This window comes from Hippoglossus stenolepis, chromosome 19, assembly GCF_022539355.2.
Source record: "Hippoglossus stenolepis isolate QCI-W04-F060 chromosome 19, HSTE1.2, whole genome shotgun sequence".
NCBI lineage: Eukaryota > Metazoa > Chordata > Actinopteri > Pleuronectiformes > Pleuronectidae > Hippoglossus > Hippoglossus stenolepis.
This window is the reverse complement of record NC_061501.1, coordinates 11,769,679-11,782,460: the sequence shown is the minus strand read 5'-3', so window position 1 is coordinate 11,782,460 and position 12,782 is coordinate 11,769,679. Positions and strand designations below refer to the sequence as shown.

At 42.6% G+C, this 12,782-nt stretch overlaps 1 protein-coding gene across 4 annotated transcripts in view; it reads left to right on the top strand.

Moving 5' to 3' along the window:
• The first annotated feature begins 350 nt into the window (after positions 1-350).
• c19h8orf34 (chromosome 19 C8orf34 homolog) overlaps positions 351-12,782 on the top strand; it is a 54,601-nt gene continuing 42,169 nt past the window's right edge. For 3 of the 4 annotated variants that reach the window (XR_004694142.2, XM_035141875.2, XM_035141873.2), the window contains exons 1-2: positions 352-883; positions 12,412-12,556. Coding sequence is in view for 2 of the 4 variants with exons in the window: in XM_035141875.2 (XP_034997766.1) it covers positions 815-883; positions 12,412-12,556 (214 nt within the window). In the remaining 2 variants the exon portion in view is untranslated. Of the gene's footprint in view, positions 884-12,411; positions 12,557-12,782 lie in introns of all 4 variants that reach the window. The other variant, XR_004694143.2, reaches the window with a different exon arrangement.

The window sequence follows — 12,782 nt, the reverse complement described above, 5'->3', positions numbered from 1 at the left end:
CTGAAAATATGAAAAAATGTAAAATGTTAACTCACTATCAAAAAATACTTCTTGTCTGCATTGTATTTTCTAGAAAATAAAAGTTGTCGCATATCTGAAAACATAAACAACAATATACTGAACATTGTCTGTAAAAGACATTGGCTAACCGATAAAAACGATTAATCGGTCAAGTCTTTATTTGCATTTGTTTATTCTACGGTTGTTTAGTAAGCGTTGTATCTCCACTGGAGGACAAAAATTCTATAAATTATACTTTTTTTTTTACGTTACTCTGCAGAATGCGCAACACTTGCGTTAAATACCGTCCGCGAGCTGCACGTGAGACTGCGCAGTTTATTAGCGTTAATACAATCCGCGTCATGTGACACGTGGAGGACGGATCGTGGATGACAGGGGGGACCCGGAGCAGGAGTCCGGCCGGGACCTTCTCATATCCAGTCCATGGCCGGGAGCAGGCTGCGCTCTCCGGGTGAATGGGAGTGGCTCAGTTAACACCGGCAGCCAGTGAGCGGAACACTTGTGATCCGTGTCACGGAGCCGCTGCCGCCGCTGAGCCGCCGGCGTCCACCGGGAAGCTGCCGCCGCCGAGCTGGGGACGGTCCCGGGCTGAGTCTCCACAATGAGCCGGGCTCCACACAGCAACCGGCCGCTCCGCACTTGACGCACACCGGGCTACCGAGGCGCTCGGTGACATTTTGAACGGGGAGTATTTTTTTTTTTTTGACACCCTCCCTCCTGAAGGACGAATGACAGCGGCTCACCCCGTGATTTCATCCCGCTAAAAGCTCCGGAGAGGACCGACAGTTTCCTCATGGCGTCCCCTCAGCAGTCCAGGATCCAGTCGTACCTGGAGAGGAACAAGATCGGACCCTTGTTCGAGGTGAGTGAAAGTTCCCATTTTAAAGAACCGTTTCTTTCCATGAATCCTATTTATCTCCAGTTTGTGTTCAATGATGAGATCTGCACAGTGAGCTGTCACACTGGAGGAACTGGCACTATACAGAACTCTATTATTGCCTGTACTACACAGTAAAGCATTTAGTACTTTAAACTATATTATTCAACCTTATATACACCTGTACTCTATATTAAACCATTTAGCTAGATTCAACTATTCTCCTTATATACTCTTGTACTGCAGATAGTAAAGCATTTAGTACTTTAAACTCTATTATTCAACCTTATATACACCAATACTCTATATTTAAGCATTTAGTACTTTAAACTATATTATTTCTTCTCATATACACTTGTACTGTAGATATTCAATCATATAGTTACATTAAACTACATTATTCAACCTTACATACACTTGTATTGTAGATATTAAAGCTTTTAGTACTTTAAACTCTATTATTTTTCCTTATATACACTTGCACTGTAGATATTAAACCATTTAGCTACATTAGACTCTGTTATTTCTCCTTATATACACTTTACTGTAGATGTCAAACCATTTAGCTACATTAGACTCTGTTATTTCTCCTTATATACACTTGCACTGTAGATGTTAAAGCATTTAGCGATGTGGCACGATATATTCTTCCTCGCGTTTTTCTTCATTTTCCCATGCACCTCCTGAACCGTCCCACTGCCACTCCATTCACCACTCTAGCATAGAGGAATATTGGCTGCTGTCTTTACGCTCCCATCTTCCTACAGTCATTTGCATTTCAAAAAGACGCTGTGCCACTGCCACCGCCTGACTCCACACACTGGGTTTGTTGAGGTTACAGGGGAGCTGCCTGCCTGTCTGTATGTTTGCCAGTCAGGGGGATCTGTGTGTATTCTCAGGGTGGCTCCCGAGCAGCCCAGGGGAGAGCATGACTTCATCCTTTTGTTTGCTGTTGGATTTATAGCTCAGAGCAGGACCGCACAGGTGTGAGGCGTGATCACAGCAAAGATGGAGAGGACAAGAATGTTTTTGTTGATCTAGATGATTGAGTAACGCGGTGGGATGACATGCACCGTGCAATATTCACATGCGTGGTGTGTTTCTGCGGAAAAAAAAAAGTGCTGACGTGTGAGTTCCGTGCTTCAGCTGGATGTGTAGTAGCAGCACACACACACACATGAAGTGCATGTTAAGCAGATGTAGGAGCAGTGGCGAGGGTTGTTTCAGCACCGTGGACAGAGACTCACCCTGTGAAGAACACAGGGAATGTTATTGAGGCCACAACCGCACACTGATAGTCGTGTGTGTGTGTGTGTGTGTGTGTGTGTGTGTGTGTGTGTGTGTGTGTGTGTGTGTGTGTGTGTGTGTGTGTGTGTGTGTGTGTGTGTGTGTGTGTGTGTGTGCTCTCTCTCTGTTTGTTTTTCCTCCCTCCATTTTTCCTCTTCCACCTGTCTCCCCCTCTACTCTCTGCCCCCCTGTTTTTAGCCACAATTAAACCATCTCTCCTTTATGTGACAATTGAAGATGATTAAAGCAAAATGTGATGTTACGGTGGCGCCTGCGGTGTTGCTGAAAAAAACACCTTTGGTCCAAAGATCAATGAGCTCACAGGGTGAAGCTCTTACATGCTTTGTATTGCATCATGTGTCCTGAAGGAACCCTGTAGACTTTTTTATCCTGAGCTTTAACGATCATTGCCGACTGTTTAGAGGCCGTGAGGGTTTTCAGGTTGGTTGAAGTAGTTGGAAAGAGATGTAATAAGAGGAGTATACATCTCCTGGGTCTGCCTCTCTCATGAGAAAATGATGCAGGCGCTCCCCTGGTGCTGCGCTTGAACAAACCTTGGCCCTGTCACTGTTGTCTCAGAGAGAATCCATCCAAGTGCAGTCGGTTGTGAAGAAACAATTTGAAAAAGAAGACTCTAGGAAGAGCTGCGGGAATCCTTCTTGTAATTTTCCTTTTTTGATCAGATGAAGAGAACGGTTGTGCAGCAGATGTAATCACACAATGGTTCTGCTGCGCTGCTTCAACCAAAAAGAGCTGATTGAAACTTTGATTGTCATTCAAACAAAATGAGAACAACACTTTTTGGTTAAATGCAACATCTCTCAGTTACAAGAGCACACTTCTCAAACTATTTTCCATCAACGCAAAGACATTAACATCAGCATTATGTTGATATATGGAGTCATATGTGTACATCTTATAAATCTATTTAAGGTAAATAAACTATTACAAGGATTAGTGCAATGCAATACACACATTAGTGACACAACCCAGCTTCTGCAGTAATTGACATATTTTTCCACAGACGGAATAAAATGATCTTCTCCTGATTGGTTTTAATGTGAGCGGAATAACACTCATCTTTCAAAACATTATTAGTTTTAAAAGGAGCCTGACCAATTGATATTAGCCTTTCGCAGAAATATCGGTACTTGCGTTTATATTTGTCGATATGAATATAAATTTTACAGAACTAGTGTGTATTTACATTTTACATGGAAAAGTACGTAAAGTAAGTCTATTTGGGTTTATTTGTTCTATTGTTATTTATAATAATATTTTTTAAATATATCTGATATAGTGATTTTGGATTGTATAGTATTGTCCCCCAAAAATCCATATCGGTCAAGGTGATCTTACTTTTTTTTTTACAATAATTGCCTGAATATATTAATTGAGGAGCCTTAACAAAGTATAATGTAGCATCATGTGCATCGAAGATATAGGTCAGCTAGCATCATGTATGAAGATCGGAGTTCTTCTCTGATCCATCTCTAATTAACGCTCTGTTTCTTTCGTCATGCTGTGTAAATGGGATCAATTTCTTTACCAGAAACTGCTCTTTTTCCGTTTCCTTTCTCTCTCACACTCGTCTGCAAACCCCATAACCTCTTCCCTCGCCCCACCACAGCGCCGCAGTATTAAAACGTCTGTGTAACAGCGAGCAGGGATTCATTTACTCACTCTGATGAGACACTGCTTATGATTTGCCAGAGAATTGATTTTTTTTTCTTCCCCTCTCACTAATGAAATGGTTGCTTTTCAGAGATAGCAAGCTGAGTCAACACCAGCAGAATATTCTCTAAGATGTGAAGCAGCCTTTCATAATAATTGAAGTAATTGCACCCTGGATTATTGTCAGCCACTTAATATTGATATTCTTTTCAAACACTTACTCTTTTCCATTCGCTAAATGGTTTAGGTCCAGCGTGACCTTTCATACAACTGTGTTACAGGAAGAGTTGTCGCCAGTGTAGCCGTTAAAGCAAGAGGATGTATTGGATGCAGCAAGCTGATGTGTGTGTTCGGATGAATCTCCACTTTCCTGGCATTTAGAATTTGACAGAATCGCTGTCAGACCTGTGTGAGAAAATCAGTGGAATTCTCTAATCTTGGCATTATCAGAGACGATCTGCGTGATCAATGTGTAAATCTCTGACATTTAAACTTGTATAACAGCACCGGGTGGTAAAAAACGGAGCAGTTATTTGCCTCTTATCACCAGACGGTATAAAAAACACTCTCATTTTCCTACCTGCTGCGATCATTCATGTCTCAGACGATATAATTGCTATGTGGAAACAATGGCTGTGTGAAGCAATGGATCATGTTAATGCAGCTCCGACCAAAAAGTGTCACTGGTTTGAACTAGAAATGGTGTAAAAGTCAAACGTTGAGTCGTAACGAATTGGTTTGATTGTTCGTCTTAACTTTTTATCTTTAGTGACTTCAATAGCTGGAATATTGGTCTGCTAATATATATACTGTAGCTTAGTATTGGTCTCAGCTCAGGGCTTTTTATGACGCCTTGCTGATACAGTATTAATAAAACACAGATGAGCAGCAAACTGGATTGTTATTGTATCGGATACAAATTTAATGAAATGGATCAGGTCTGCATTGCTGTGTCTTATCATTTTAGAGGTTTTATTGGTGCACAGCAGCACCTACGGAAATGCACAATGAGAATACAAAGCACCGACAACGGTAATCCAATTAATCACTTTTTTTTCTTATCTCATTGAGATACGGTATGTTTCTCTCTGTTTGCCACAGCCTGAGATTTCCATTCTCACAGTAGAATGATCCCTAATGCAATTTCCAACGTGCGGAACACAATGAAAATTACATCGCTGAAATCGATAAATAAAAAGAAAAAGACAACTGCTGATGAATCTGCTCAGTTTCTGGGCCGATAACTTGGGTAGAGGTGCATGAATTCAAATCAGTGAGTCTCTCTTTTCCTGCTATTACTGTTGCTACCTAGTAAAATAATAAAATAAAATAATAAGACTCCTCTGAGAGAATTCCAGAGCATGTCCATCCATATGGAAAAAAAGATGTTTTGCTGTGTAGTTCCTCTGATCTGCGGCGCTCGGGGTCTCAGCCCTGCAGCGCTGGGAAGAGGTCAGTTTGTCCGGGCAGGACTCGGACAGACACACAGCCTGACCTATTGATCCGCTCCCCGAGGAAGAGATGTATTGGGCTGGGTGTGATTGGGTTTGGGCTATTTTCACTTACTGTGTTACAGCAGTGTATGCTCTTTTTTTGTGTGACTCGTTTTATCTATAATTTCTTTACAGTTCCAGAGACATTGTTCGAAATCTGGTGGTATGTGTCACAGATAATCAAAGCCAGGACTGGAAACATTTGTAATGGTGGACCAGAGAGACAGAACACCCACACAGAATTTATTGCAGCCTATACCGCGACGTTCAGTTGTACATCCAGGAGAATCCATTATGGGTCTCATTACACGTCCAGTACAAACACACTGGGAAACCTTTTTGTCTGACAGACTGATGAACCCATATCGTAAATGCTTTCGATACTGCAGTATGTGAGTCTATGTACTGAACCAATGCCGTCTTCATTAGTCTCACCCGGATAAAACTGCAATTTTCTTTTCCTGGGAATCACTTCTGACTTGGCACTGAACTACAACTGGCGAGTGCTGTAAATGGAACGGAATAAGGGATTTCTGGTGTCTTGTTAGCCAGGGCTAGGTAAAATGGCTGCAGTTTGGCAATATTTCACGCCGGAAAGTCTCACAAGTAAAACGGCTACTGAAAAAGACCTCAGTTCCGAGGCAATAGTGTTACTGATTACAACACTGGCAATCTCAGAGCACTTGAAGAACCATCACATGAAAAAGAGCACGAGGAGAGCACTGATTTTAACAGAGACGGCCCCAGAAGCAGGAAAGATAACTACAAAACTTCTTGAGTGAATTGCTATGTACATGTTTCTTAATGCATTGGTATTGGATCAGCCAATACGCAAAGTCCAGGTATCTGTGTTGGGAAGGGTCAAATAAAACATCTCTGGTTAGATTATAGGTGACATACATCCCACACGTTGGGTAGTAAAAACCCAGTTATTGAAGTTCAATGTTTGGTTTTGTATTTGTTATTTCACCCCAGCCAACGATTCAAAGCAATGATATCTGCAAAATGAGGTTGTTTATCGCAGCATAACAACTGACCATTTACTATTGATATAGTGTACAGTCCAATATGAGAGCTGAGGTGCTTTTATCATACTGTGGAGCAGGATAATCCACATATGCCTTCATGACTGAGTGTTTTGTGTATAATGAGCAACACTTCCAGTCTTGTGTCCGCTCGTGGGATATTATATCTTAGATATTTACATCTAAACACAGAAATGCTCACTTAAAATCCTATTAGCAAACTCAGAAGGCGTGCTGGAAGTCAATGCTTTCAGTTTAGTCTAATGTGCAATTTGCAATTTCTGGTGGCAGCTTGTTGACACCAAGTGAAAAGGGAAATGAGGCATTTCCCTTTTGTTTTCTCTCAAGTTTCAGAGGAAAACATTTCAAAGATTCACATTTAGAAATCAACAGTCAAATATCAAAGGAGAGAAACAGTTGGTGTTTGGTTGATCATAACTAGCCAGGCCATGTTTTGGTTTTCGAGATGCTTTTTTATCGTGTCATGCTTAACACAGCTCCCCTTCAGGCCGCCTCGGGCAGGTGAACAGGGGCGACAGAGGATTTCTGGGAGTTCAGAGTGACACAATGAGCAATGTACAGTATGAGGAAGGTTTGAAGAGTGAAACCCAAGATTGTGGCCGAGGAGCATCTGCGATTCCACAAGAGGAAGTGTCTCTGTGCTGCATGCTAATAAAGCTATCATGTTCAATTACGGCCTGAGGACGCTCATGGTTTACAGCTGTATGTAATTTTATAGTCATGCTGGTGTGTGAGTGGGGGGAGCTGATCATCTGCTGCTAGGAGCGTTACAGTCGTGTAATAAGACTCTTGAGCAATTTATCCACTCAAGTGCATATTAAAAACATTGCACTTCATCAGACACCATTTAGGACACAAGTGGAAATTATGCAGGAAAACATATTTGATTTGACCAACAGACACTCTTGGAACTTCATTAAAACTTGAATATAAGAATGCTTGTGTCCTCAGACGGATATGACTTGGAGATGCAAGTTATTTTGAGAAATGCAGCTCTTCACAAATCACTACCTCTTGGACCAAACCTGATGTTCTGTGACTGACTTTACTAATAATTTGCAAACTCATTTTGTGTGCCAATGTGAGAAAATAGTCCAACAAGACGACTTTAGATTATGGACGTGTAATCGTGTATGAAGTATTTATTGAGGTGAAGAGCAGATAAAAAAAAAGGTGAAATGTTGTCGTGAGGTATCGATGGATGTGAGGACGCAGTGGGGTTCAGATGCTGATGGTTGGTGAAGCTCAGCCTGAAGATGACTGATGGAAAGTCTCAGCTCAGTCTGGTGGAACATCCTGGGGGTCATGGCGCTGATAAGGAAGTGGTGGATGTCAGATATGTGAATATGGGGAAGCCGAAGAAAGTAAGAAATGTAAGAATGTAAATGTAAGAAAAGTAATTAAGTTGGTGAGGGATTGAGTCAAACCATAAGAGAAAAGATCTTATTGTGCATTCTTAAAAAAAAAAAAATCCAAGACCCCAAATCCTTAACAGTTATTTAAAAATTGGGAAGAAATCAGCAAACGGGCACATTTAACAACATGAACACTGGGTATATAATATTCTGTCGCCTTCTCATTGATTAATTAACAAATAATGAGTCCGTAGGAACATTTGTGCAATTGCAAAACTTAAAAAAGAACAATGCAGTGACTGAGGTAGATAAAAGCCACTACGGTGACATTGCCTCTCCCACGGTCTCCTCTTCCGTCTGATCTGTGCTGCTCTCGTCTGCTGCCTGTTCAAGGTCTGGATGTCTTCCAGTGGCGTCTTTCTCTCACTCTACTCCTCTTCACCTAATCGGGCTTGTCACATTGTTCTCTTTCTCCCCAACAATGACCCTTTTCTGTGTTTGAAGCTCAGTGGACGGACGCGCAGGCGTCACCTTAAATACCCTGGTGATGTGACTTTGCATTCCCATATTTCACTGACAAATGGCAGGTACTGTAAATCAGTGCCCTCTCGGGAGTCTGGGAAGAGCTGTTGCTGCCTTTTAAATGTTTTTTACACAAGGACAAGTGGTGAAGAAAAAAAGTCAGGTTTTATAGCTGATCAGAGACCAAGCTCCAAAAGCTGATTGGTTGTAATTCAGATTGTGCTGCTGGTGATGGTAAAATATATTGTCTTACATGCTGTAATCACCCTCTATTTATCTTGTAATATACAATCTATTAGCTCACACTTTCGTTTCAGGAACACAGACGTCGTAGAAATGTGTCCTGAGCATTTTAAGTGTTGTGGCTGCAACAGCTGAGGTGGAAATCCATCATTTGACAAAGAAAGGGTAAAGCTCCAGTGAAGTCACTCAAATCCCAGGGCTTAGCTGCATCAACTCTGTCGATAAATATCATTTTAGTTTTCAATCTGCCTTTTTATTTAACTTTGCACTTTCTTCGTGATGCCGTCTTCGATTCCCGCAAAGAGTTCCCATGTTCGAAAATAGAAAAGAACCCCTGAAGGCTGGGAAGATTTGTTATCCTCATAATGACACTTAAGCAGGATGGATGGTCTCTGTCATCGTTAAACTCTGTGGACGTCTCTCCCTCCGCCCTTCAATCTATCACCCGTGAAAGCCCTTCAGAACTTTCCCTGATTGCTGACCTCTCCTTCCTCACACTACTTTGGGGGGAAAAGTTTGTTTAAGTTGCAGCGATGCAGAAGGCGTGTCGGCGAGAGTATCATGATTGTCACCGTCCCCGGGGAGACCTTGAGAGCTTCCAAGGACACGGTGGTGTCTCTTGGCTGGCTGACAGCTTGTCGATTACCAACCGCCAAACCCAACTGCCTGGGGCGCGCAGATATCTCGCTCCGACAACAGATCTGCAAAGATATGGACTGCACGTCTCGGTCGCTCCTGCTACCTGTTGCCCTGCTTATTGAACAGTGAGGCCAAGGCTGTGACTCCCATCTCTTTCTCACACACACACACACACACACACACACACACACACACACACACACACACACACACACACACACACACACACACACACACACACACACACACACACGCTAAGGATGCTGCTCTGCTGATGCATTTTTCATTTTCCATTAGAGCCAAATAACATTAAAGTCTACTTGAATACAGAAAATGTTGACCCAATTTTTCCTCCACATCTTACTCTGGCTCCTGTCAAGCAAAATATGCCCACCAGTCAAACTGCACGGGCTTATTAAACAGGACTCATGGTTTTAAATCACAACATTACCATAGAAATTGAAAGTGTCAGATACAGTTACCTTGCTCGGCTCGATATGCGAGTTATGTAATGTACGCAAATCCCCCGTGCAGATTCAGTGCCGCCGGTTGCTTACATTTTTCGGATGTTTATTGGAGATTGAGGGACACAATGGGGCATTAGCTCCTCCGTCATGGATGTAAAACACCCTGCAGCATAAGCAGTCACTCTACTGTCGGTACAGAGATGGGCGAAATGCAGATGTACCCACATGTGCTGCCTCTTCTCTGAAGATCGATCCGTTCGTGGCAGACATGATTTACGTGGTTGTGTTAAGCCGATTTCCATGGTAACGCTGGGCTACCACCAGTGTTATAGTTCCTACACATGAGGATTGTCGGTAGTGTGTTACTCCTCCTTTAAATAAATTATCTCATATGGACTTTTGGCATATAAAGTAGCATAAAACATTGTTTCACAGTCTTTTAGCTTGTGGTAAGTCTACCCTGGATACTTCCTATATTATGGCTGATAATTAAAATCTCTTAAATGAATGGGATTTTTACTCCTTGAACCACACTGGTGAGCTCTACTACTCTTCATGTTTGTTGCAGCAGGGAAGATGGACATTAGATTTTCATACCACGTTAAAGCATCAGGGAGCTCTTCATCCAACCTTACAGTATTGTAAGGTGTGTCAAAGTCAAAGCACTGCTGAGAATAAACATGTACCTTGGTTTATAATTAGAATCTGATCCCAGTAGAAGAACTCGTGCACTTTCCACTGGGAAGCGCAATCCTGAAAAACCACCATCTAATAGTCATCCTTAAAAAGAGCTGCACTTCTGCCTTATTACCCCCCCATCTCCCTAAAAAACGATTAAGACGTTGAAACCCTGGGAAGTGAACAGAGATCTGCTAGTTTGACTTCCTGCGTCTTCCACCAAATTACAATCCTCATTTATAGACGTCCTGTTGGAAGGTTGGTTAAATCACCCTCAGCAGTAATTACAACTTCGACGTCTTTGCACTGTTGGTGGTTTCTAATTGTTTCACACGCCTCACAAATCCATTGCAGTTTTGAGGATATGCTGAACTAAACTCCTACTGTGCTGAAAATTCTCTTAAAGGATTTCCTCACAGGACTCTTTCTCTTCAGAGGAGTGGATTCCCTCTATTGTCGGACCTGTAGTCGGCAGTGAAACATTGCAGTGCGACCCCTGTTTGTTTCTACACACGCTGCTTGCTGTCAGAGCTGCTGTAGACACTGGGACCGAGCAGGAATTTCCCCCTGACCATTTACCTGATTAGCTTTCTGAGCACACACAGTGCAGCCAAGGCTGGCTAACACACAAACACACAAACACACACACACACACACACACACACACACACACACACAGGCTGCCTCCCTGAAGCCACCCCCCACCTACTGAAAAAAAACATGCAGATACATGAGCAGGTCCACAAGGGCAAACCTGCACCAGCCACCAGAGCTTAGGACTACATGACTTTGTGTTGCTGCAATTAAACACGTAAATCTAACACACGCACGCACACACACACACAAACACACACACACACACTTTTCATCCATACATTACTGCCAATTCACTGCAGTCTACTAATGACTTTCTTCTCTGCAGTCGTCACCCTGAAGTCAGCTGCCACGGCTGCTGTGACTGGTTTAAACTGGTCAAACCGAGTTCCTACTCATTCCATATCATGTCACACACACACACACACACACACTCTCACATATGCCCAGTTCACTTCAAACACCAGCTTCAGAGGCATCTGTATTTCCCTCCAGTCGACATGAAAGAAAAGTTGCTTTGGTGCCGTAATTATTTTTAGATTTCTGTCGAATGTTGCGTTACCAAGTTTATAACTGAATTTGTTTTTTACTTATGAGTCGGCAAAGCTCAGAGATAGGACGTGATTAGTTATGACATGATTGGCGCATTTGATACCAGATTCCCATCATGCACTTGACAGATTTCAAATCAGCATGCGGCGTAAGATGTGGCCTCTGCCCCCAGCACCTGTTACTGTGACTCCCTGTGTGCTTTCCTTCTTCTCCACCCTCTGCACTTCTCCAATTCCCCCAGCCCCCTGGTCTTCAGTGTCTCATTTCCTTATAATAAAATAACTTTTCCACTGCTTTACCTGTCTTTTAGTAATTTACCAATGAATCAAGATCAAAACCTATTTTCTGCCTTTTATTCTCAGTTTTCCCCCAGTGAGAATAAAAATGATTGTGTCTTTTTCTTCATTGAGGTAACTTGATTATTCCCATTACAGAAATCATAATTTAAGACTATGAATGAGCCGATGGGTCTTTCCTATGTCTGTCTTTCTGTCTGTTCTTACATAAAACACATGCTGCTCATGCCCATGAAACATCGGGGAATGGCTTATCTTTAAAGATGCACTGAATAACTCTGCAGTGTTTGTTTGCTCGTTCGTCCTCGTGTCTTGAAGGACTCATCGTGATGGAGCTCTCTGACATGTTTGCTGCTAATTGATACAAAAGGGAAGAGCTCTCCATCTTTGGGGAAACGCTGTTCTCTTGTTTGCCCGGACTTTTTGGATTTTTTAGGATGTTGACACCGTAGCAAATTGAAGGCACGGGGATTATTGAAGACACAGGGATTATCTCACCACACTGGCCAATTGTTTTCATGCACTCTCCCTTGATAGTGAAGTCAACTACAAAACAGGACTTCTCAATCTTCTATGGGATTGATTATCTCTGCTTGAACATGCTGGATACGCCACTGGCCAAACGCTCTTTTGTCTAACTGCCCTCTGCTTTGCTCTGCTCCTGTAGGAGTTGATGACCAAATTGATAACTGAGACCCCAGACCATCCAATCCCTTTTCTCATTGATCACCTGCAGACCAAGCAAGGCAGCCCCGGCAAGCTGCACAGAGCTCTCTCTGGCTCCGCAGCATTGTGGGCACAGAGCTCCCCAGGTCAGTAACGCACCATCGATGAAATGGTACTCACGCCTGCAAGCATGCAAAATGTGCACATGCATGTAGAATGAGGCATTTATCATTGTACCTACTCCTCCCTACACTATCCACAGGTTATGGTAAATAGTAAGTTAAAACAGCCGATAGTCTGCATCATAGACAACGGGGCTTTGGGAGTAAACCTTCTGTGCATCTACACTTTCTAAGACTGTGCTCTGGACGC